The following is a 26,449-nucleotide window of genomic DNA, read 5'->3' as shown; positions in this document are numbered from 1 at the left end:
GTTGATGCCCTTCAGTCTACAGCCCTTCTGAGATGCTGGAGGGTGGAGAGATTTGGCATTACTTCAACGGAACCTCAACTGTCAGGTCTGCTGACTTTCTTCTGTGTGCGTTCGTGAATGTGCGCGGATGCATCGTTAATGCGTGTGCTTGCATGATATACAGTATGTGCACGTAATGGGACTTCGGTCCAACTTAACAGATGGAGATGTGAAAATACACAAACCGGCTTCATCCAACTATCTAATCAGAGAACAAAACACTCAAATTATGATTGGCTGCATGAAGTACGACTCCAATCAGTTACCAAGGTTTCTCAGATATATATCCAATATAGAGAAATGATATAGCAGGAACACCAGAAGTGTCTGCCATTATCTATGAAGCACTAAGAATCTCCAAATGAAACATTTTCTTCTCTTGGGGACAACATCTTTGACCATCTGTCATCACATTTTTTTGTTTGTAATCACTAGCATTTCAATTCATTTCAATCTTAAATTCCATCATAAGGTTGATTGGCACAACGTGTAATTTCAGCACATGCCCCCGGTACTCACAATTGCTTCTTTTTATCAAACCGCTCACAAGAAGACATCTGTCATCTGTCTCCACATCTTTGAATATAACTTGGAAGCTTTACTCTCAGATGATGTCAGGCCAGCCCCCTACTGTATCTCTAAGGAACAAAACTGACAGCTTGGTAACTGTCAGTTCTCTCCTCTTTCTCCTACTCTCACTTCCTACTAAAATATTACTATAACTCCTACAGGTTCAGTTTTCATGTAATAAGTGCTTAAGAGAGGACCTTTCTTAGGCTGGAATCAAAGTGGGGGAAGGTCTAAGATTTCACCTGACATTTTGTTGTCAAATTACTAGGATATAGACTAAAAGCAGCCTAACTGGAGTGAAATCTATTTTTAATCTGAGAGTGTAGTGCCTTTTAAGGAAATCCAAATTGTAGCTTCACTTGTGGTCTTCTAACAGTGTATGGACATTATGTGACAGAGTAGCACTGCACTGCAAAATTATTCCACAGGTGTACAGGTCAAAATAGTATAACGTAAATAAAAATAATTAAAGGATTTAAGTTTCATGTTCTCGGTGCTTAACTGCTGATGCGAGTAGGTTATAATGTATTATATACTGTATTAAATGAGTCCTTTGGGGATGTGTGTGCATGTTAAAGTCACAGGAACACACACACACACAATAATGTGCAGGGCTTCTAAAGGCAACCATCCAGAGAGTGAGCTGCAAAAATCCACTTCACTCCTCATTGAGTCTCTTAAGCCTCACTGCTATTGTTCCTTTTCGCTATATTTTCTCTCTCTCTCTCTCTCTCTCTCTCTCTCTCTCTCTCTCTCTCTCTCTCTCTCTCTCTCTCTCTCTCTCTCCTCTCTCTCTCTCTCTCTCTCTACCTGTACTGAAACCAATTCATGTCAAACCAACTCTACCTTTTAACCTCTAGCTTTGTTCCACTTTGTTTCTAAATTCTAGATCCATCTTCATAATTTCTTATGAAAGGCATCAAAGATGATAACCGTGCAGATTGAATCATGATTTCTTGAAGATGACATCTTCTACGACACGTGACAAATGTATCACCATGAATGTGTCATGTACCAACGCACCAATCAATGGCACTTCTCTGCGGAAACACTTAATTGTGTTGCTAATCATGCAGGCTTAGAATTGATCCAGTGTGACACACAAACACAGATAGGGACACCACAGGATCCAGTTCAGATTGAGGCATGCATAGAGGAGTTTATGACTGAAATAATAACTGTCGCACTGTTGCTTGCTCTGGAGAAAACTACTAGAACTGTTGGGTCCTTGTAAAGTCTGGAGTGTGGTCTAGACCGACTATCTGTAAAGTGTCTCGAGATAACTCTTGTTATGAATTGATACTATAAATAAAATTAAATTGAAATTGAAACTAAAAATGTCCAAGAGGGCAGATGATGTTCAGATTTCTTCAATCCACTAAAAATCCACCAAAAAATTAATTGTCCTAACACTTAACTGAAATGTAGGACACTGAGTGTAAGTGATATTTTCCTTTTGATTCTTGCTTAGAGCAGGGATTATGTGCACCTTTCATCATTGTAAACTATAAAGACTGAAGTAAAACAATAAGTATAATATATTGGGAGGTTGGGTTGTTTGTTAGATACGCGTCAGCGCTCTATCACTGTGTTGAAAGGAGAAAAATCTTCTACAAACAGATAATCAAAACAGTTGCTTGTATCCAGTTGTCGAGCTCTATAGTACTACTTGTCTCACTTTATATTAAAATCTGCCTTTTTAGAAATAAAAAATCTGGGGCGTCCTCTAGCTCAACCAGTAAGAGGGTGCGCCCCTTGTAGGCTGAGTCCTGTGCAGTGGCCCGTGTTCAAGTCTGACCTGTGGCCCTTTGCTGCATGTCATTACCTCTTTTTTCCTCTTCCCTTTCCTGTCTATCCACTATCAAATAAAGGGAAAAGCCCCCAAAAAACAATAAAAAAAAAAAGAAATTAAAACCTACTGTAGGATATATGCCTATTGTAAACTCTTTCAGCTCATTCAAGGTAGTTTCTAGATTTGAAATGTTGAACAATTACATTCACCCCATTCTCCCAGGCACAAATCATGGATATGTCTTGGAGGCCAGTCAAAAGCTGCAAGGACCCACTAAGTCATGCTAAGTCCTGTTACACTTGTTACTGTAGAGCATTGAATGCCTTGTAATAACGGGTAGAGTAGGTGACTGGCATCAAAAGGGACAACACTGACATCATGTCTAGAGGAGAGCATTTCAACAGAAGAGGGTAGGTCAATCCACAACAAAATAGTCTTTGACTTATATTAGGGAGTGTTCTGCATTTGCAAACAAGAACTATTTCAAAATATTCTGTTGTGTTTGTGTGCAAGGACGGTGGCCCAATGTCTGCCTTTTCAACAAGGGAAATGACCAAATCATCAGAAGTTACAACAATGCAGCAACGGGGAGCCAAGTAAGCGCTACTGCTGCTCGCCATAGCCTGCAATGCAATAGTGAAACTTTAGAAAAATAATGAAAATAAATGAAAGGAAGAGTGCTCACTTTGGTAGTACGGAGGCCCCCGAAGGCTCATAGTATCATAGAATTTGTTTTTCCTGAACTACCCTGAACCCTTGCAATAGCTTTTGCAATCCCTCGCAATATTTTTGCCACATCTAGGAACACTTGCATTCCCTCTTTAAATCCTGCATGGCTTAACAATGCTTTCTTGGCAGTGTTCTTGTGTTAGGTAATAGGAGTGGAAAAGAGTAAATGGGGTACATCTACCTAAGCGATATCTGTAGCACCATAGATGAGGCCATAGTCTGAACAATAATCATATCCACAGCCAGAGAGAGCAGCTGCAGTTATGGTCACAGCCTGTGGCTGTGGACTGTCGCCCCTCCTCGCCTGAGCAATGAGCAATAAATGCATAATGCGAAGTGAAGTGTCACATTTCTAGTTTTCTGTCTGCAGAGCGTTTTCCTAAACTGGCATATTATATATGTAACTGAGCTCGACCAACACACTATCTGTTCCTATAGATTAGGGGGAATGCAACACTTATTGGGAGCAGTTCCGAAAGAAAATTCCTGCCGTGACCCTTCAGAAGATTTTTGTGATAGAGTATGTCAAGCAACTTTTTTTGTCACAAGATTGTGTTCATGCCTCTTTGCTATAAGAAATGTGGGCAATCAATTAGGGCTAATTATAACATTATCTCCTGGCCAATATAGCTGTAACTGCTGATTATTTTCTCAATGAATAGATTAACCAGTTGGTCTATAAAATGGCAGAGGGTAATGGGGACAATCACGTTTTCCCAGAAGGCAGCATATTTAAATTGCTTGTTTGGTCTGAAAACCCGTCCAAAACCTAAAAATTATTTGATTTATTATCATAGGCCATAGACAAAGAAAACAAGCAAATCTTGCCATTTAAAACATTGGAACTAATTAATTGTTGAAAGGGACTTTAATGATTATGTAATTATCAAAATTGTTTTATATTAATTTTTATTAATTAACAAATCGTTTTAGCTCTTAAGTCAACAAAAAAAGCAATATGCTGTGTGTATATGCAATGTTTTGAAAATGGTTCTTAGTAATGCCCAATAGATACAATTTGTAGTGGTGGGGTAAAATGAAGAAAGCCACCAATATGGTTCTTTACACTTTTAGGTTTATGGTATTTACAGGGTCAAGTTCACCATGGTCCGTGCTAGCAGAAGGACTTATTTCTCAAAGTTTTACTGAAACAGTGAGGGAGGATGGAGATGCCTCCTGATCAAAAAAAGTTTTATTTTGGGTTTCCTTTGAAATATGGTGGAGAGAGGGGGGGTATCGCTTACTGTTCCAAAACTAGACGGGTGGGCTGGGGAGTACCCTACCGAGGTCAGCGTCACAATGTGTGGTACTTCTTCAGTGGATAATTAAACCCTTTGAGAGATCTGCTTTTCCTCTTCTCTCTGATATGTATGTACAGTACACAGAAACACGCCAAATCAGCTCCTCAATATAACACACACACTGGCAACACTATTCTTTTCTCTCACACGTACTCACAATCAAGAATAAACAGTTAATTTCTTCTCAAGCATAATACAATGGGAGCATGGTGAAGGTCAGATTTTAAATCTAAAGTTGCAAAAGTAAAGGTCCTACATACCACCTTTACTTACTGGATTATACTAGTGGTTTTGAATTTCGTAGATTAAAAACAATCCTGTGTAACGTTCCCAAACAAGGTTTAAGATCAATTACCTAAACCTTTAGAAAGCCAATAAAAATCAACTTAGAGTTTTGAAACTTGCTTAAAATAGGAAATCAATCAGGGTGAACATTTTGTCACCTTTTATGGTTTGTCAAACTAATGTTGTTAGCAATTGGCATACAGTCAGCTTTCAAACAACCTTTTTAATGCAGGAAATGACCTAATTGATATTATGTTTTTCATAACATGCTGTATGTGCAATGCAATACCATACGCCAATACAATGATTATCTTAAGGCAAGTAAAATGATCAGAAGGAGGTTGGAATTGCAATTTTGTCCAATATGAATCTGAGCTACTGTCTTCTTGAATTTTGGCTCCTCCATATCAGATGAGGAAGTACAGATGTCCCCTTACAAGATGATCAAAAACAAGCCCAGCCTTGTAGTTTATTTTCTGTCTTTTTTCCAATACAGCTACCTTTTTTATATTCTGCTCCTTCTCTCTAGAAACACTGCTCATATTGATTGCAATTAATTTAGGTTAGGCTGTTTTTTTTTCCTCTCTCTTTCAGATTTCCTGTCACAGTCACTTGGTGTTCTTGATGGAAAAATGAAAATGGCATTTAAAAATAATAATCCGAATATATGCTGTCTCTATGACCATGTGTCTGTATTTGTTCTTTGATGAATCTGGATCTACTGAAGAAGGTCTGCACAACTGGGCCAGGAGCTCATACTGTACACTGTAAGCACAACTGCTGGGAAACTACTTTCTTTCAGCAGCATGTTCAATGAAAACTAGGATTTCAGATTTTTGACCTGATAAGAAGCTCTCAATTGCTGGCATACCATTTGAACAAAAAAAAAGAAAAAGCCAGGCCCTGTTTTGCTGGAGGAAAGTCAGCCTCTGTGTCCTGGACTAATGTGCCCAAACCACTTCTTCACCACAACAACCTTTTGTCTCTTCTGCACACCCACCCATGGACAACTAGAACGCTTACCATGAAGCAGTAAAACAATAAAGACAAATTAGAAAAAGTTTAAAACCCATCCCCCACTAACCTTGATAACTTGTTCATCTGTGGACTTGCACTCCACTGACTCTGTAATATCGGAGACTGTTCCGTCTGGTCCAACAGTGACCACCTTTACTGGCACGGCGACGGTTCTCCCATTGAGGACAGCTGTGTTAAGGATCTCAGTGTCCTGCAGGGGAAAACAGAAAGACACAAATCAGTGTTGGTGCTAACAAGACAGGCCTTGTTCAGACCTGGCATTAACATGCGTCTCCTCAAGCGTCTTGAGTGACCACTTTTGATAAGATCTCACTTCCCCGCTCTATACGCAAATAAACACGTACACCATTTTCATTTGCAAATCAAATCCGTTGTTGTTGTTTTTTAACAGGTGGCTGCAGCAATGCACTTCCCATGCCTAGTCTGCTGGAAATTAAGAGAAGAAAAAATCTAAACAATACAGACTGGGTCCATTTCTTCAGATTCAGAAATACTTTATCAATCCCCGAAGGGAAACTCTGTGTCACAGTAGCACCAGTACGGAGCACTGCAACAGGCAGCTTGCACTTTTCAGCGCATGCGCACACTTCTAACAACAGGCAAAATAAATCAGAAAACATTTTTGATACAGTCGTTATGGTTTCGTTTTTTCCTTTCCCTCTTCGTGTTCCCTCCCTGGTCTTGTGTTTGTGTCTTGATCCCCTCCGATCTGGTGTTCTCCTGAGTGTCTGTATGTTCTGTTTCCTGTTTTATTTTGAAGTTGGTGTTTTTGTCTATTCCTGCCTTTAGTTTTATTTCCTGTGTCTTCCCTCTCTTGTGATTACCTGATGTTTTCCACCTGTTTCCCACCCCTCTTGTCACCTGCTTCTTGTTATCTTGTTACCCCCTGTATTTAGTCTTTGTGCTTTCTTTGTCTTGTGTCAGATCCTTGTTCCTGTTGGCGTGTTAGGTGTTCCTGCCCGTATCCCCATCGGCTGTCTTCCCTGCAAATTACCTTCCCCGTCAGTTACCTTCCCCGTGAGTTTTTCCAGCCCCAGTGCGCCGGTCTTTGTTTTTCCCAGTTCCTTAGTTTTTGTATTTTGCTTGGACTCTGTTTTGCTGGATGAGCCCTCTTTTTTTCTACTGTCCTCTGCTTTTGGGTCCTCCTTCATTCACCGTCACACCCGTAATATCTCTGTCAATGGGAATTTCTAAATGTTCAGACGTTGTGGACAAGGCGCCAGCTCACGTAATTTGACAATGCTACACTTTCGCAGAGGACGTCAGTTCAGCCATTAAGCCATTCTTCCACCCGGATCTCCTCCCTATGTGTACTTTATGGCTCTATAATAATGAGACCAAGACTTCCTCCTTTGCTCCCAATGGACAAGGATCATAATTAATATGGCTGCTAGAGGGTTTACTACAAGTTACATTGTTTTTGGGCATTTTTGGAAATAACTGAGTTGGGTTGGTTGTCTATAATTAAGACAGTTTGGCAGACATATAAATTGACACTTATATATCTGTAATAGGCTAATGTAACGGACAGGAACATTTTATGTTGCTCATTAGTCTCAAAGTAATACTCCATAATTATAGGAACATGATCATATGCTGTTTTGCTCTGACTAAAACATAGTACAGCTTAGAGTAGTTCCTGGAACTACCGCTAAAAGAGGAACAATTTTCCTTCCAATAGATCTAACGTTAAAATGTCCCGTTTTCAATTCCTGCTTAAATACACACCTACAACATGTAAATTAAACAGCTGCATAGTTTTTATAAGCGTGTGTTTAATTAAATTAAATTTAAATTTAATTAAATAAATTAAACTATGTTAGCTAAGAACACACAAACACAGAAAGCGGGGAAACAACAAATGTAAGACAACCAGTAAGTCCGCGTTTGAACAATACTTTTTAGATAGATTTTGTATTACCGTATCATAATTACCGATAATACAAATATAACATTGTATTAGTATTTTTCAGCTGTTTCCTCATGTCTCATCATCAGTGGCTTATTGATCAGCTGGTTGGCTACCAGCAAAGTAGTGCCATCTAATTAAAGATGTAGCCTGCAGCCCTTCACTCCTCACTATTACGCTGTTGATAGCTTTGTGCTAACGCCATTTGCTGCTAGCCTTGGTGCTACTCACATTCATTGAGAGCTCGGAGTGCAGCTCATTTTTTTTACAAAATGTAACCATGTTACCTTGAGGTCACTTCTGTGACCTACCAAATGTCTTGAAACAGCCATTTTAAGAGTAATGATGATTGAGAGTACACGCACATGGAAACACACTTGCATTTATATAATTATGTTTTCTGTAATAATCAGGTACTATATTTCCACCCTGTAGCACTTTTCAAACCCCTAACCAAAAGTGCTTTTATAAAAACACAAAACAAATAATTATTTAAAGTAAAATATTACACACTAAACGGTATTTTTAAATGACCTGGAAGAGTCAGTCTAAGTGCACAAAAATAGCAAATAAAACAACCTAAGAAATGTCAAAATGTCTACACACAAGCTTTTAGCATGTTTTTCAAAGTAGCACTTACTCAGCTGTTTAACCACAAACAGTAAAAGCTCAATCCCCCATGTGTTTTCAAGCTGGACGGAAGAACATTTCAGCAATTCTTAGTGAGTGTTGGTTCAGTATAAGAAGTTTAAGATCAACAATCCAATATATATATATCTATGTCTCTATCTATGTAATGACGCGTGACAGCAAATGTTTTGCTGTTAAGTTATTTAAACAATTATATCTAGATATTTCTGTTGACTAACTAATCAAATAATTGACTAATTGTTTCAGCATTGCTGAGATGAAATTTTATGGGTTGTATCGATAAATGAAAAATAATGTGAGGAATGTTTTTTACATATCAACTTTTAAAAGAAGAAAATCCACACATTTTCTCCTCATGTTAGATGTCCTGGTGTGGGGGAAGGTCCGGCTAGCCCGCACAGCATTCTGGTATGGGAGAAAAACATCCTCTGGTTTATTGGCACTTCTTTAAATTAATCACAATCGTCTTGGACTATGTGCCGCATGGAGCAACAGCTCCTCTGCAAAAACAGCCGCGGGAAGGAACTTGTTTTGGTGGAACATGATGTTCCACTTCCAGGATTTCTCTGGTGCCGCCGTACACATGCTCCACCAAAACAAGTTCCTTCCCAAGGCCGTTGCTACGTACGGCGCCCAGCACCACCTAAGACGATTGTGATTGGTTTAAAGAAATGCCCGTTTTTCTCCCATCCCTAGTTGCTGTGTGGACTTGCCAGACCCTCGTTTGCAGCCCTGTGGAGGAAGGTTTGGCAATGCGGGACTATGTACAGTCTGACTCTGCAAACGGAGATCCCATTAAAGTTAGCTCCACAGCGGAGGGCTCACATCCAGTCAAATCAGCACCAGCCACATGTGTAGATACAGTAGTGGCTGTGGATGAGAGGGAGGCCTGTAAGTGTAGGGGGGGGGGGGGGGGGGATACCAACGTTGACAATAGTTCTTTATGTCAAATTAAAGGCATTAAAGAGTTATCACAAGATGCACTTTCGAATTGAAGGCCTTATAGAGGAGGAGGGAGAAGATAATAAGATCAATTAAGACAACGTCTGGTAATCCCTGAGCTCTCAGTATGTACAGAGGAAATGCTGTAACAGTGGATCCTGTTCATCACAGCTTAGTTGCAATAAAAGACTACTAAGACGCCTAAACCTTTGAAAGGCAAAATAAAACTGTTCTCCAGACAGCTCTTTGTTCATCAAAACTGGTGCCTCACTGTTTTGCTCTGTTTCTTCACCCTCATGCTCCTTTTGAAAAATAAATCTATCACTTAAAGCTCCACTATATGAAGGAATTCAAAGCCTATTAATAAGAGACCTTTTCCGCCTTGTTTCTTTTGCACATCACATTATTCTGACAGCTCTCGCTGACATCCATTTGGATTTCATTCAGGATTGTCAATAGTCTTTGTACTCTTAAAATAATATAATATTGTTATAATAATGTTTTTATCCCTCTCTACCGAAGGTGGCAATTTGGAGTATGGAGTGCATTGCTTTCTTATTTTCTTTACAGAAAGACCCCAAAATAATGGCAACTACGGTCCAACAAAAGACTGAGGTTTAATAAAACAAAGTTAAAATTATTTTTCTTTACCCAAGCATTGAAATGAACAAACCTATGGGCAGGTGGACCATGTGCTACCATCAAGGTTATGATCATTAACGAAAACAGACAAAATAACGTAAACTAGGTGGTAAAAAACATTGTTGTTTACTGAAATGAAAATAAAAACGAGGCATTTAAAAAAAAATTGTAACTGTCTGCCTGCAAAACTAAAGTAAAATTAAGTAAATGTGCTTAGTTTTTGTCTTTGTCAATGTCTTTCAAGGAGCAAATAACGTTATATCTTTCAGAGTTGAAATTTCCGACCATAGAGCTGTTTAATACAGTCTATGCTATAGACATATATAGTTTCCCTCACCTCGCCTGGCATCATGGCGGTACCGAAAGTCGAAAGAAAGCGTCAGAGCCCTATTTGATTATGACTGTGTCGGATAAAAGCAAGTGCCTTGCAGTGGAGGGTGGTAAAATATGTGGACATTTGATTGAAGGAAAAATACCACGAATTTGAAAGTACATTTGAGAAGTGTGCACAAGGAGACTAACCTAGCTTACCTTAACAAGGTAAAGGAGAACGCCAGGCCCCCCTCCCCCGAAACCGTAGTTAACCCAACAAAGGGCATGGATGTATGGATACATAGGGCCAGCAGCATGACATCATGAGACATCAGCAGGACAGAAAACCCTACAGGAGGGCTTTCACTGGCGATAGCTGCTTGTTAGTAAATACGCAGGAACGCCAAAAGCATGAGAAAGTGTGTATGTATGTAATTCTAAAATGTTATGATGTTTTTGTTGAAATATTACACTATTAATACTTTTTTCTGACCTTTCCGCTTTAAAAACTATTTAAAACTAAACTGAATGTAAAAACAAAAAGGTCAACGAAATAAAATTAAAAACTACTGAAAAATGCAAAACTATATAACCTCGCCTACCAACCTTTTATTTTACCATTAAAGGTTAGAAAAACAAGTTTCTCGGAGCACAGTCTCAGAGACATGACACAAACCTGAGCCGTGCCATACGTGATGGGAAGTGTCTCTTTTCACTTAAAGCGTAACTCTCGCCCAAATGCAACACAGAAAACCGCAACACATAAGAGATAAAAACAAAAGATAAAACAAAAATATGTAGGCTATCAATTTAATGATTAAATAAGATAGTGTCTCCAAACTTACCTCAATTACAGCTTGTCTCCTACTAGTTGTACTACAGCACTTACTTATAAAAAAATAAGCATATGCTTATTTTTGAAATATGTTTGTATTTCTATTCGGTGTTGTAGTTTGTAGACTGTCCCAAAGCATTCCTTGCAGTATCAACACAGGAACTAAACACAGCTGAATTAGTACAACTTTCATGCATGTCTTTCACGTCTACAGCAGTCAGATTCACTGTGTTAATTTGGAAGGAATCACTGCACATGGGTAGGCACTTGTAATGACATTTTGAACATGTTTAGAGGCTAAAACCATGTTTAAAATGTGCCCTGTTAAAGCCTATTGGGTGCTAACTCTAGCAGGAGGATATTACGGTGTAGGCAGCACCAATAGTTTTCGTTTTTCTTTCTGCTGACAGCATTCCAAATTTCCAAACGGTGCTACATGTTGGAATCGACTGGAATTTCCCTTTAATGAATTGAGCTTTGACATGTGTTATAGAGTGTATGTATGTTAGTGCCACTAAGAATCATTGAGTGAGCTCAGGTACAAATCGAAAAATACAGTTTCTTGGCTGGGGTTAAGTGAAATGTGGCAAGAAAGCTGGAGTGACACACAAGGCACAAAAGGCAGTGTGTGCTTTCCGTGACATCTGCCCGCCTCTCACCAGGCCTCTCCTGGGGTTATGTAGGGCTGAAATGCATGTCCTATTTATGGAGGCTTTTTGTATGCAATGCAGATAAACACCTGTCTCCAAATGGCTGTATTACTGTATTAGCCTACACACACACACACACACACATATGCTACACCAACCCACACATGCATATGCATGCACTCAGTTCACACACATGACCCACACGCAAACACACCCTTCTTGCCTCACGCAGCACCTTATCTTAACAACCTCTCATTGCAGTCCAGAGAAGAGAGCAAGAAAAGAGAAGAAAGACGGCGAGAGAGTGACGAATCGATAAAAAGCCATTACGCTTCTGTGCAGCGGGGCTAAAAGGGTGGAGCGTGTGGGGGCTGATATGGTTGTGGATGAATGATGTGTAAGGTAGCAGACAACCTACAAAAGCACCTTTTTTAGAGAATAGTCAGCGTGCAGTATGTGAACGTCAGCAAACTCAAGGACAGGACAGACACTGGTGCTGGGGAATCAAAGGTATATAACTCTGTGCAATCTATTCCTGAGATATGTTGACTGGGTGGCCATAGAGGGTGTTTGAAATTACTTTTGAGTTTGTCTCCCAGTCTGCATGAGGGCATTTTGATCTTGGAAACTGCCTAAAGAGCCACTATTTTAAACTACTGACACCAAACACAGGCCGTTAAAGGCATTATGGCCTGGATTTATCCATAACCACACACACACACACACACACCCCATATCCTCAAACACAAGCACATACAGAAAAATAATAATTGCGACTCATTAGGAAATTTTAAGTTGCCATTTAATCTGACCTGTATTTCTTCAGACTGAGGGAGGACACTTGTGGTGCTTTCAAACCTTACCTGTTTAAACAATGCAATGTGAGTGGGCTGGTGTGAAAGCTGTCAATCAAACTCTGATGCAGACTGAGCAACTAGACCGAGACCATCTGAAAAGGTGGGTTTCTTGTGCAGTTATGCTGTGCTCTGCAAGCTAAGAAGACCAATAATTTGATTGTTTAAGAGATGTGTGATTTTAGTAAAATGTTTAAAACAAATCAGAATCCATCTGCTCATGGTGTATTGTTGAGAAAACAATACTGTTATAAGAAATTGAAATTGAATAGTCCCGCATGAAAACGCGTTTTCATTTTTTACTCTTAATAACTAGAATCAGATTTCCCCATGCGGGTCTAGCAATCATGATGCTGATAAATGAACAAGTTCCCTGTCCGTTCATATGGCCGGTTTCAGCTTGCAGGTCTTGTTTCTTTTGGAAATAGTCAATGTGAACACAAACTGGACCAGAACTGTAAGGCAACAACACATCCATATATTTCGTCATTGTTGCTAAATATAAGCAGTCACATAACATCCTTATGTGTGTAAAGTTCGGCGAATGGCTACAGTACGCCCTGTACCAGTGTACTGTTGCACAAGAGGTGACAGCAGGGAAGACTAATAACACAAAAACAAAAGAGAAGCAGGGGAAGGAGACGTCAGAGATATGTTTAGCTTAGATCAGGGCCCTCACCACTGCTTAACACTGGCCAGCAATTTATTATTCATTGACTGAACAGATGCCTCAGAACCACGGGGAACCACAACTCAAGCTTTCACTAACCGGCTGGGATTGACAATAAGCTCACAGGTCCTGTTCTATGTTGGCCTGTAGTGCTTGTGAGTAGGATTTATATTGCCGCTGCAGCACTCTCAGCTATTCAGTTCACATCAATTATCAATAAAAAGTCAATTCCCTCCAGCACCTACACAGTGTTCTCCTGCCACTCACATACATACGACCATCTGACAGCCTATAGCAGGAGATAACATGGAAGCAAGGGCAGGGGAATCAAACCCTCTGCAGGATTTCTTTCCCTACTTTTTTATTTTTTTTAATACAGCGGGGAGAGCGGTGTTCATAGAAGATAATCTCTTTATGGTTATGGCTTGGGAAAAAGGCACAGGAGCCAAGTTATAATGCACTGCAATGTCAGAGAGAAGCTGGAGCAAGGTGCTGATAACTGAAATGACGAGGGATGTGTTAGAAACGGCCAAAAAAAGATAGAAAAGTCAGTCCTTTCAGGTGCAGCTGTTGAACTTTTTTTTACCAGGTTTGAGAGAACTTTTACGTGTGGTGTAGGGTGCAGATTAATAATTTACAAAATCTTTTACTAAGATCATGTTGTCTCTTTCGCACATTCACTGCCTATTAAGTAAAAAGCATGTTAGTTGAAGCTAAAGTTAGGAAAAAAACATGCTGAATAATCAACTCCCGTGTCTCTACTGATTAAACATAATTGGCAAAGCAGCTATAATTGCAGTATTAGCAAATAAAGAGTTGGGGGCATTTTGCCATGACCAGGAGAAAGAAATACCAGGATTGATTATTAAATCAGGACCTGCAGTGATTTATACTCTCCTCATTAATTAGATATTGATTCATCACGTAACCTGTTGGCCTGACAATCTGTTGGATTTTGTTATTGTGTACTGTGAGCACTGAATACTTTTAGTGAGATTAAATATTAAGCCTGTGTTGTATTTTTTTCCTCCTCATACTTTCTCACCCTTTAACATCAGACGAGGAAATGCCAAAGTCAGCAGTGGTAAATCGGCCTGTCCATATTCTGAGGGCTCCTTTTCTGTTTCTCGGGGCCATTTGATTAGAATAAGCCAGCAGAGCAGCACTGTGCTGAACTCTGGCCCCAGCAGGCCTGATAGAAGATTCTCAAGCCAGACTGACAGTGGGGGAAAGGGTGATGGAAGGCAAGCCAGCAAAAAAAATAAACAAACGCACAACAAATTACCAAATGGACCGGCTTAGCTTCAAAGTAAAGCCTGACTGACATCGAAGCTGCATCCTGGGCCAGAGAGGGAAGAGATATGTTGGGTGGCAGGAGTGAAACAAAGTTTGTAAGTGCAGTACAGAAGGCACACAAATGGTGTGTGTGTGTCTGTGTTATTCGATGTGGGAGTGTCGCACTTCCTGTGCAACATTGCCTCATGCTCACAGTTACAAACGTGCACACTTGGAAGATGCCTCGACTTCTAGTCTGGCCACAGAGCAACGGCAGTGGAGCAAATGAGCAATAGCCCGAATGCAGCTTGGCCAAAGTTTTTAAACAAAAACGGGAAAGCCTCTTGTTTCTAATGTATTCAGGAGTCCAATTGATACATTGGATTGTGGATTTTCACAGGTATCTGCACACTTTTTCAAAATGAATAATGGACCTACAGTTGTCAGATGTCAGAAATGTAACTCAAAATAAATGATAATGTCCCTCTGCATTTGCTGGTTATGCAAATAAGCAACTGTTTGCTAACAAGGGAAGATAATTTATTATCCCCAAGGCAATACTGCTACACACAGCTGCAATCAACTTAAAACAATACGTAGCCAACAAGACAGTACAGTGGAACGCTAAAGGCACAGTAATACTTTGCATACAACATAAATACATTGTGAGATATAACATAAATACATGGGCATTCTAAAAGATAAAATTAAAGGTTATTGGGTCCCTCCGGTTGGAAAATGGCTATTGCCCCTACAGCAACCCTCTCATTCCACAGGAAACACTAAAATGCCGCAGAGGTATTTTAGTTATAGTGTCACCATTATCAAGGGATCTTATCAAATGTCTTTATTTTTTTTTTATGGCAGACAAATATTGGAGGTATCTGCTTTAAAACTCAGGTATCAGTCTGGCTCTAATGCAGGCATGTTTGTAACTGACAGAGATAAAAGTTTTGTAGAGTAAAATAAAGAAATGTTGGGTTTCCTTATTTTGATCTCTCTCTCTGTTTATCTTTCTGTCTCTCTCTCAGACTTGCAGTATAGAATAGTCAAGACCAGGGATAAGAAACCAGCCTGGTGCATAAGGCTGAATCCACCAGGGGTGAAAGCGAAAGGGAGAATTAATTTTGTCAAAATGCACAGGAGAAAGATAGAGCAGTGAATTAGAGGGCCATATATACACAAGAGGACTTAATTAAGCTATAAGGGGCATTACAGCTGCATGCAGATGGCTAATGCTGCCTTGAAGACACTTAGTATGCCGCTGGATAGCCGCACTGCACAGCCTATTAGTGCTCTGCCAGGCCATTTTCAAATACAGTTCCTGACAGCGTGACAGTGTGACTGATGGCAGCCTGCTTGGATACCGCTGGCCTGCCCTGATGCTGTAATAGCACTGTGTTTAAATTACAGATATGAGGACGTCTTTCTTTTTCTGTTTCTCGGTGCCCACAGAGGACACAACTTCTTACTAATTCTTATGTATTCTTGTTGTCTTAGTCTATCACTATTTGTTAGATGCTGGTGTGGAGTCAATTTGGAGAAAGCTGCAATTTGGCCAAACCCTTATTGTTCTAGATAAAGGCGCTTTTACCCAACCAAAAAGAATTGGTAAGCTTCCTGCTAATGGCTGTGATTATAATGCTATGGGACTGTGAGAACAAAGCGAATGTTATTGAGTTTGAAATGGAGTGAGTTTTTTTTTTTCCCGAGGCTATGAATAAAAAGCTAATGATAGCGTTTGGGATGTAGTGTAAAGAGCTGTGGCAGCCACTGTCTCTAATGAGTGAAAAAAGAGACAGCTTGGCAAGAGATGGAGATTTAAAAATGTATGGGCGGATGCTTGCTCTCTGCATGTACTTTCAAGCTTGTTTAATGAAACGCTTTTACTGTCTCTCTGTAGTCCGCCTTGTTGGTTCCAGGTTTATATTGTTTATTCGGTAGATTGAAAGTGAAAAATATAAACGGGAATGGCATATGATGTCATAAAGCGCTTTAGTTTAATAAAAACAAGAAAAAGCGTGCAGCCGTGGCAATGTCTCAGTAAGATCTTTCTCATCGTTTGAGTGAGGCTATTCAATGTATTCATTTAAAGAATTTCAAAGAGTATGTTATAATCTACACCAGAAAACCACTGGAGGTTACAGACTCTCTAAAAAATACACTACAGTATAATTCAGCTGAACAAACTATGGAATCTGTTAGGAATCCTCAAAATGGACTCATCTTAAAAAAATAGCTGAGAAGTTAGTTCTTTATGTTGCCTTAGGCAAAATTTGGTTGACGGGCTGGTGAATCCTGCCTTTAAGACAAAGGTCACGCATATGGCTGGAAATTTAGTTATAAGAGGTAAGTTAAGTTAGTTTGGGTATGTGAAATAATATTAGAAGTAAAGTTATGCTGCCAACGTCAACAAATTATACAGATTTTAGTTAGCACCAGTACTATAATGTTTGTGTCCATCAACAAAGGCAGCATGGAGTTAAAGTCCCAGACAATTAAAGGGAAGGCAATCACTCAAGACATATGCCAACACCACAACTGAGTGATGGACGTGTAATGCTTTGCCAAATCTAGTTAATGGTGAATTAAGTTTTGAGCAGTCACATGTAATTTCAAATAATTTCCTTTCACGGTAACAGAAATGTCACTCTCTTTTTTTCATCACACATTTGTTTGCATCCCTGAACAAAGACACGTGCACATACTGCGTGCTGTATTGTAATACCAAACAAAGCAGCAAAATCATGACTTAACAAACAGCTATTGCCTTTTCATCTCTTTTTAAAAGCCGTTACTGTATAAGCGTAATGTTAGAGATTTATAATTTGGATTATCAGGTGTAGCTGAGGATGGCAGCTAGAGTAGATAAAGCTGCACCTTGTTAACTTCACTAGCAATGTTAAATGAAACCTAAAATGTGACACTGTGGTGTATTTTGGAGTATTGATTGTATGAGTTCGATAATTGACTAGTGTGGACTTCACCGGAAACAGGAAATAAACACAGTTATGGATTAACACGACTCATATGCCTTTCTGTCACATCTACTGCCGTCAGATTCGCTGTGTTCTCCCGGAAGGAATCACTGCCTATGGGTAGGCACTTTTAATGACATTTTGAACATGTTTAGAGGCTAAAAACACGTTTAAAACCTGCCCTGTTTAAGCCTGTTGGGTGCCAATGCTAACAGGAGGATAACACGGTGTAGGCAGCGCCAATAGTTTTCATTTTTGCTAATGACAGCACTCCAAATTTCCAAACAGAGCTACGTGTTGAAATTGACCGGAATTCTCCTTTAAATCAATTGAAGTTGTCAGCCTCTTTCCTACTGCCACTTATGAATGTTCCAATATAAAGTGTACTTTTCTCATAGTGCAACAATCTCTCTTTTTCTGTTCTGAAGATGATAATACATTAAATATTCTCTGTCCATTGTTGCATGATAAATATCCGGTGCTTGAATGCCATAAATATCCATCTTTTTTGCTCGCATAGAATACGGTCACTAGGAGCCGGCATGTCAACAAGAACATATTAACACATTATTTGGCAGGTTATTATCTAGACCAGCCAAACCCCTCACAATTTCTTTTTCTGTCTAAAGCTGCTGTTTTTTGTTCCTTCCTTAGACTCCTTGCCCTCCTTTTCCTGCTCTCTTTTACCTTTCTTCATTGGTGCTATTAGCAAACTTGTCACAATTTCAGTCAGACCTACTAACGGACATTTACGGCAGCTGTCAAGACAGAAATAAGTCCTGTCTTCATGTTAGGCAGGCAGATACTGAATGAGTGTGTGCATGTGTGTGCTTCTCTGTGGGAGTGTAGGCCATAAGGGATCAGATGAGTTTTATTGAACAGACGAGCTCTGTAGAGTGCCAGCAATGATTGGTGTCTACCTACAAGTTCTGCTGCAAAGGCAGAGATTGATGACTACTACTAACATTCAAAGTCTCTGCTGACTCGGATTCATCTGCCTTTAAAACATGTACTATTTAGAGGTACAGTGTATTCAATGATTGATAAACCAAAATTGTAAAGATGATGGTAATAATCATCATCATCCTATCAATTTCAACACTGTTAGAAAAATCCCTTGAAATATGGGCCAATATGCTGTGTTGATATGAAGACATTTTCTGTCAAAATCTTTCACAGTTGTGTTTCTGTTTTTGGATTACCAGAAATGTCTGTAAACTTAATGGAAAAGGTACTGATCCTTTTCTGCCAGGACATTATCCGTTTTTCTATGATTCTTTTTCTTAAAGTGAAAAGGGACCAACGTTGTCAATGCTCGGGCCCTGAAGATGATAAAAAATGAAACAGCTACAGAGGAATTTAGCACAGTTGGCATTATGAAAACGGCAACAACAAATCGCATCATACATCAAGCAATTTGTACAAAGGTGATTTTTAGAAGTTGTGTATGGTCTTCTGAGGTAGGACATCAAATGTCTCAGTGCTTGGATGGCAATTAACATCTAAGGATGTATGTGGAGTGAAAGCTGCAGTCTTTAATGTTTATCTGATTTAAAACTACACAGCAGATTGTTTAATCGTCTTACCTTATTGATGTGCACAACAGTGAAATGTCATTTCATTTACTGAAGTCGTCAACCGTGAATGATCTACATTTCTTAATAACAAAATATGGAGAGCATCTCAAACCACATCAAATGCTGTTTTTGGTGCTTTACTAGACAAATGATAATAAAATAAATTGAACATTTACAATCTTTTTTAATGTTTGTTTGTAAAAAAAGGTGTGTTCCGGGTTTTGATTTGAAGAAATTTGACCAAAAAAAGGCAAAAAAATTTATTTATTTGGGCCCACCGCACAAAGAGCAAACGTGTTAAATAAAACAAAGTTGCGTTGATTTAAAATTACAAGTTAACAGAAAAGTGTAAGTTGGAAAAACATACAGTTAAACTTTATGTTCTAAATTCGAATTGTTCAACTTAACAAAGCTTGTTTTCAGTTTTTTACACGCAAAATTTCCCACTTTGGAAAAGGAAGAAAAAAATGCTGCGGGGGCCCAGTTCTTTTAGGAATTCGTTTATTTAAATCACACAGACGGGTTGTAACTTCCAAAACCCCCGTGATTTTAGATCTCGATTAGAAAACTACACACACAAGAGATTTTCCTATTTCCATCACTCGCTCCTGTTTCCCGATTTTCCCCCTAAAACCTATTTTTCCCTCTATCCTTCGGTCAACTTCTATCTTTTGTGTTAGATTTGGTCAAAAGAACAGTGAAATTTCACAGCTTTTTTTTTTGTTGGTGAGGGAAGCAAACAGATACGACCAGGGTAGGAGCTGGTTTGCGCAGGTGGGGTGTTCCTTGTTTCTGCTTTTGTGCATCGATAAACATTTATGGTTAGTTTTTTTAAGTTATAAATATACTTTAGGCCATAAGTCTTTAAAATTCTACAAGACATTAAGACAAGCCCCACATTCAGAATAAAAGTGGCGTTTCCTTTTTAAATCAAGCAAATAATAAAATCCCAAAGATAAAACCCTTTGAGTGGTAATCCAAGGGTTAAAGCCCTTTAATCAATTTTATTTTTAGGGTTTTTTTCCATCTATTAAGACTTTAGTATTGTGCTTTTTTTTTATTCCATTTTTTTGCCGTGTTTTATGAATTGCTTACTGGGGACTATTTTAAAGAAAAAAGTAGGGGTTTTTATACAAGATTATCGTAGAAAAGTTGTTTTTTTTGGAAAAGAAATCAGAAGCCTTGGGGATTTAAGACACTCTGTTTTCGAAAGCTATCGAAAGCAAAATTTTTGAAATGTTGCATTTCTTTTTAAAAAATTTAAATTATTAAAAAATTTAAAAAAACGGTCTTTTTCAAATTGACAGAGAAAAAGTGCAAAATTAAAGGTATTTTAGGGACCAGAAGCCATAAATCAGCGGTGAACTGCTGCCTCACCAAATTGTCACAATAGCATTTTATGAAGTACTCGAGGGCATTTGATTTTTAGGGGCCTTTATCAGCGGGAAAAGAAAACATTCTATCTTTGCGCATACGAATGGTTTCCTTATTTTGGGAAAACATTTACATTTATATAATACAATTAGCAATCTTAAGCCACTTTACAATTCCCCCATGTCTGGACTGTCTAAATCCAAACTCCGTTAACTTCTCTGTCAGCAAAGTCTGAGAGATGTTCAAACCAGATTACTGCCAATTAAAGAGAGCAAGTTTTGTGTTTAAAATACTTGGCACCAATGGATAACAGTAATTTTCTCATATTGTCTTCTATCAGTATTAACAGTCTTCTTACTGTGCCATGTGGAGGTTAAAGGCTCAGAACAATGGACAATCCACAACGAGCCGCGTGGTTCTGAAAAAAACATAATCTAAGTGCATAGAGGCCCTTAGTAAAGAGGAGAGAATGATTCTTATTGCAACGGCCCACCACAGGACTTACAGGATTTTCCGCTTAACCGCAGTTTTTGACGCTCCCCTATAAAAGCCCCAAATCTGAGACAAATCTGCATTGGCTTGATGGGGAAACTGTTCAAAAACGCAAGACAAGAGGCTCGCTGGTGCCTTGCAGACACATTCCAGCTATCTAGCAGGCTAATGGCATATGTCCATATACGCCTTGTTTTCACTGATGGGATTGTCCCGCTTCCTAGCATTGGATGCTGGTGAGCGGTATAGTCTACACCCTTCTACAACCGCGAAGGCTGAAGCTTATTGGACGAACGCATCGCGCGGGGCTGGCTCGTATTTTATGAAAATAGTTCACCGGAACGTGTTTCTGAAAACATTTTAAGGGAGAAATAGGCCACACAGTTGCTGAATCTGTCTTCATTTAGGATCGACAAAGGTCAGTTTAAAAGATTTCCGTCTGCTTTTGAGAGGCAGCGAGCCAAGCCGGCTCCTCCTCATTTGCATAAAGTTGGCTGAATTCAACTTTATGCAAATGAGGAGCGGACAACTCGACGCCCAGGTTCTTTAATATCCCCCGCTACGCTACCAGAATGCATTGCACGGCTGCTCCCATGGAAATGAATAGGAAGTGGGGAAACGACGATGACAATGGACACACAGCATCAATATCTGAAGCTGTCGGGGACTCTGCCAGGGAGCTCCAGCCAATAAGAGTGCAAGACACGGGCTAAGGGGAAGCCAGAGGGAGGTTGCCTGTACTTTACTGTATGTGTTGACTTTACTGTATGTGTTGCATTTGCAACACGGACAAAAGATATTGTTGCACCTAGTCTAGTGGTAACTGGTTATAAATAATAAAGATGTGTAGAACATTTTGTGCACACATGTGCCAACAACAACACCCCCTAAAAGCGCTTTGTCTGATCTTTCTTTTCTTTATCGCTGTAAATCAGTCACCAACAGCTCTTGCATAAGGTATTAGTCATTGATAGAGGTTTAGTCTGCTTGCATATCCAATATCAAATATAGAGCATAATAATTGTCTTTATGTGTATTTAAATGGAAAGATTGTGTTTGTTCACTGTCTTCGTTAGTCTTTGAATAAATGTTACAGTATTTGCTCTACAACAAGTGGAAGAAGCCGTTGCTAAGTAACAGCCCAAACTATTATCTTTGGAAATATAGGATGCAATGTGGCTGTGGATCTTTGTGTAGCTAGTTTACTTCATGTACCATGCTTTTTACCTCTGCTTTCTATTGCTAGGAAGTTGGCAATAAACTTCACACTGCATGTGATGTGGAACAATGACAATGTGGAGTCTAAGCTTCAATTTGAGGGTGTTTATATCCACATCAGATGAACAGCATAGGAATTCTAGGCATTCTTTTTATTTAGTGGGTATAGACGATCATTTAAAAAGTTAACAGCCTAAATAAAGCCATCCTGTTTGATGTGCAGTAAAAAACCCATATTTGCATTAAATGAGCTCTGAAATGTATGATTCCTAGATGTCAGGAGACATCAGTTTCCTCTGGTGGTGCTTTGCTTTTCGCCCTCTAGTCTCATCTTAAGTGTGTGCAAAACATGCTCAGTTTGATTTAGGACAGCTGACTCACTCCGCCAGTTAAACGCGTTCCAAGGTTTGGTTATAAAATTATCCTTGGTCTGCCTCGTCTGTATCTTTAGCATCATTGTCATGGGGTTACCATGCGGGAAAGACTCCCTCAAACACGGTCGGGTGACACTTTAATCTATAACTGTTGTTAGGTTTTACAAACCAAGGGGCTTGAATGGAGCCAGAGGAATGAAGTACAACAAACACTTGTGGGCTGCACTGTATGTTTTTCCTTAGAGGTCTTCACAGATCCATTAAATTCCTAGTAACCAAGACCTGTATTCATTACCTTGTTTTAGTCTAATCATGCTCGTTTGGTTCTGTTGTGTTGCCACAGGTCCACTGTTGGTTTATAACTTAGTACATTCACTTAAGATCAAATTTAAGGTACTTGAGGATTTTTTCTTTCTTGACACTTAAACTACAATTCTAAAGGAAATATTTACTCCACTAAAATTATTTGACATCTTTTTTTAACTAGTCTTATTAGAACTTAAGATGTTTCCATGAAACATAATGAAAAGCGTATAAAATATGACACTACACAATAATATATACGAGTAGGGCTGAACCAAGTATCGAAGAGATGTGATGTCAGGCCTTGCGACATAACAGATTGCTTCAAAGCACTGCATGCACGGTCACTCAGGAACCGGTTAACAAGGTGGAGTTTTTCACATCGTCATCATGCCTGAGCCGGCAAATAAAGAAGCAGAAAGCTAGGAAAGCATTGTCGGACGACCAGAGAAAGAGGAAACGGCAGAATGAAAGAGCGAGGAGTGAGACACAAGTAAACAGAGGAGCTGCCAAATATCTATTCCGAAGCTGTAGGGGGAGCTCTATAGAGAAACCTGCGAGCAAAAAGCAAAACAGCGAAGACATTGCCAAAACTGCATAGAGCCCCTTTAAGTCACTTTTTAAAATGCAAAAACCTTTCATGGTTCCAACTTCTGTGAGGATTTTGATTTAATTATTTTGGATAATTTTATACATTTTGAATGAATTTGTAGGTTTTAACAATTGGTTGGACCAAACAGTCATATTGAAGGTGTTGCTTTTGGGTAATTGTAACAGCAGCTCTCACTGTTTTTAAAATATTTGCAAACCCAGCAGTCAATCGCCTAATCAAGAATATAATCAGGAAGGGATAATAATCCTTAGTTGCAGTCCTTAAGTAAAATAGTTAAATTCCTCCACCTCAACCTTACACATAAATGCATGAGTTCTAACAATCTTATTATATAGTATAATATCTAATATTACAGAATCAGGATTTTCCATGGTCATGGTGTAATCCTGAATAAATACAGATTTTACTGTAGGGGTGTAAATCTTCACTGGTCTCGTGATTCAATATCACTATGCACCACAATGCGACACAATCTTCTCAATATTGTAATATATTTCTACACATGGTTTTCATTAACAAATTCAAGCAGTCATATATATATATATATATATATATATATATATATATATATATATATATGAACTGCCCTTTTTGTTGTATCTGTTGACTGACTGGAAAAATCAACAAGTAAGTACCATCAGTAGGCAATAATCAATGCAGAATTGTCTAGGTCTGCGATGCAATGATTAATTTTAACACCCAACCTTACAGTACCACAATGAGGAACGTCTTTATACACACAAGCTTCCAACCACAGCTCAACCCCCCACTGCTCACCATGGCTAGCGGCACGATGCCACCCAGGTCCTGCGGTGCCAGGCGGATGAGGGTCGGCACCTCACTGGTCAAGGTGCGGGTGAGTGGGTACTCCACCTGCCACGTCACCTCCCTCCCCCCCGGAGTCATCATCAGCCCGTTCACCTCCAGGTCCACTTGCAGCACTCGCTGGTATCCTGGTGCCTCCGCCCTGCAAGGGCAGAGATGGAGAAGATGTGTGTCAGGAGCGGATTTAGATAAAACGAAAAGCAATCGGAAAGGCACAAGTGAAAGGATAGCAAGACAGAAATAAAGGGGGAGTCAAAAGGGATGAGAAAGAAGCAGGGAAATAGATGAGATAAAAGAAGGAAAAAGCAAAAAAATAAAACCATGGAATAATGTGGAACAGGAAATTATGACAAGAATGAGACATGAGGCAAAGAGGGAAAAGAGAAGATAGAAAATAGTGAGGAAACGGGGAAGAAGAATCAGGTTAAAGAGGGTGGAATGAGCGAGAGCTAAAGGGAAAACAAAAGAAAAACTGGTCTTTATCATCCACCTAATGGGAGTGAGAAGGGTTGAATAATTAATTGGACATTTTAATCGGGTTTGAAGAAAACATGTAACATATACTATATACACTGTTTCTGCTGTGTTACATGTAGATGTTGCACAGGGATATGCTATTTTAAGCAACGTATCCTTCATCTCACAATGAATATGAAACTATAACTGCGGCGGTATTGAAATCCATTCTCACATCCACACAGAACCATGATGTTGGCAAAAAAAAGCAATTTATTTTTTCCTCTTGCAATATGGAGCTTCTCTTGCAGAGATTGCCAGGGCTGAGCCAATAATTGTCTCTCAGCTGATGGAGATGCAAACAAAGCAGAAATAACAATGAATGCAAAATAAAATCCTCCAAATTCATTTTATTTGCTGAGCGCCAGGTTTGATCAAGCTGCTGCCTCTCCCTCAGGTGTTCTTTGTCACAGTCCAAACTCGATGCAACACCTTTTTACAACAACCGCGCACAGATACGCACGCTGTCCTGAAAAACACAATTACACTTGGGAAGGGGCTCATGTAGGTATAACATTTGTGTTGTGTAACACGACCTCTTACAGATGGCAGGAAAAACAAAAGTTAAAGGCAAGAGGAAGTAGATGCATATGTCTTAGGCTTTGGTATAAAGTAATTTTTAATGTACACCGTACTCTTTTATTTTTGTCCCAAGCAGTATGTTGTTGGTTGTCGCACAATTAAAGCAAGCCTGGAGAGAGCCCCAACTAAGTGTGAGGAAGGGGGGTATAAGATCCAAGGTTTCTCTTTAACATACTTTGGCCAAGCCCAAAAAAAAAAAAAAAAAACATGTGTTTGCACTTCAGACGCTAGCCTCACTTCAAAGTGCAGATTTAAGGACCTAATCTGGTAGAAAACTGTAAGGAAAAACTGTTTTGGAAGCTTAAAATCAGTGTGGGTGAAAACAGCTTGAATAGGATTTCTGGGTCAGGAGGAAAGTTTTTTTTTTTTCTGTTTCAGTTGGTAATGTTCTGAATTATACTAATGTCTTTCCAAAGGCCACTAAAAGAAAAGCTTCGGCTCAGGGTGAATGTCGGTGTGCATCTGGCCACACAGTGAGTGCTGTTAATTCTGTTTGAACACAGAGGAGTTACACAGGTATACTGAGATGTAATACATTACAATTGATGATGTTTTGGATGAATTTATCCTACCAACACTAAATGTAATCAGTGTAACACCGTAAACAGTGTTGCACTGTGCAACATGTTTCTTTGTTCTATAAACAGGGGCACTGCAGTTTTTCAGATGGCACATACACCCAACTGTTTCCTTAAATATTCAGCAGAGCACCAAATGTGTAATCTGCCTCTGAAAATAGCCCCCAACAAATGCAATATTTACTCCTGTTTGAATAATGCTAACTAAAACCTACAGTGTCCAGCTGTTTTTTTTAAGATAATTGTTTGGGCATTTTAGGCCTTTATTTGATGGGACAGCTTTGACATGGAAGGAGAGGGGAGAGGTGGAAGACATGCAGCAAACGCAGCGGCCCCTGCGGCGAGGACTGAGCCCGTTTACATGGGGCACACGCTCTACCAGGTGAGCTAGGGTGCTCATCTGTTTAAGGAGATTACTGAGCCTTCTTGAAAAATTAAACTATACATTTGTGCACTGTTTTTAAAGATTTACATTTTCAGTAGGCACAAATTGGCATGAAGCTAAGGCAGAATCTGGAAGTCGGA

General features: G+C 39.4%; 1 protein-coding gene across 3 annotated transcripts in view; it reads right to left on the bottom strand.

Moving 5' to 3' along the window:
* The window catches only part of si:dkey-112m2.1 (transmembrane protein 132C), a 149,903-nt gene that overhangs the window by 19,430 nt on the left and 104,024 nt on the right, over window positions 1-26,449 (bottom strand). For all 3 annotated transcript variants that reach the window (XM_032540118.1, XM_032540120.1, XM_032540119.1), the window contains exons 5-6: window positions 24,201-24,390; window positions 5,801-5,944 (exon numbers count right to left, since the gene is read on the bottom strand). In XM_032540118.1, the coding sequence (XP_032396009.1) occupies window positions 5,801-5,944; window positions 24,201-24,390 (334 nt within the window). The remainder of the gene's footprint in view (window positions 1-5,800; window positions 5,945-24,200; window positions 24,391-26,449) is intronic.

This window comes from Etheostoma spectabile, chromosome 16 (assembly GCF_008692095.1).
Source record: "Etheostoma spectabile isolate EspeVRDwgs_2016 chromosome 16, UIUC_Espe_1.0, whole genome shotgun sequence".
In the NCBI taxonomy this organism is placed as follows: Eukaryota; Metazoa; Chordata; class Actinopteri; order Perciformes; family Percidae; genus Etheostoma; species Etheostoma spectabile.
Note: the sequence above shows the minus strand (reverse complement) of the source record. Positions and strands in the feature narration are given on the sequence as shown.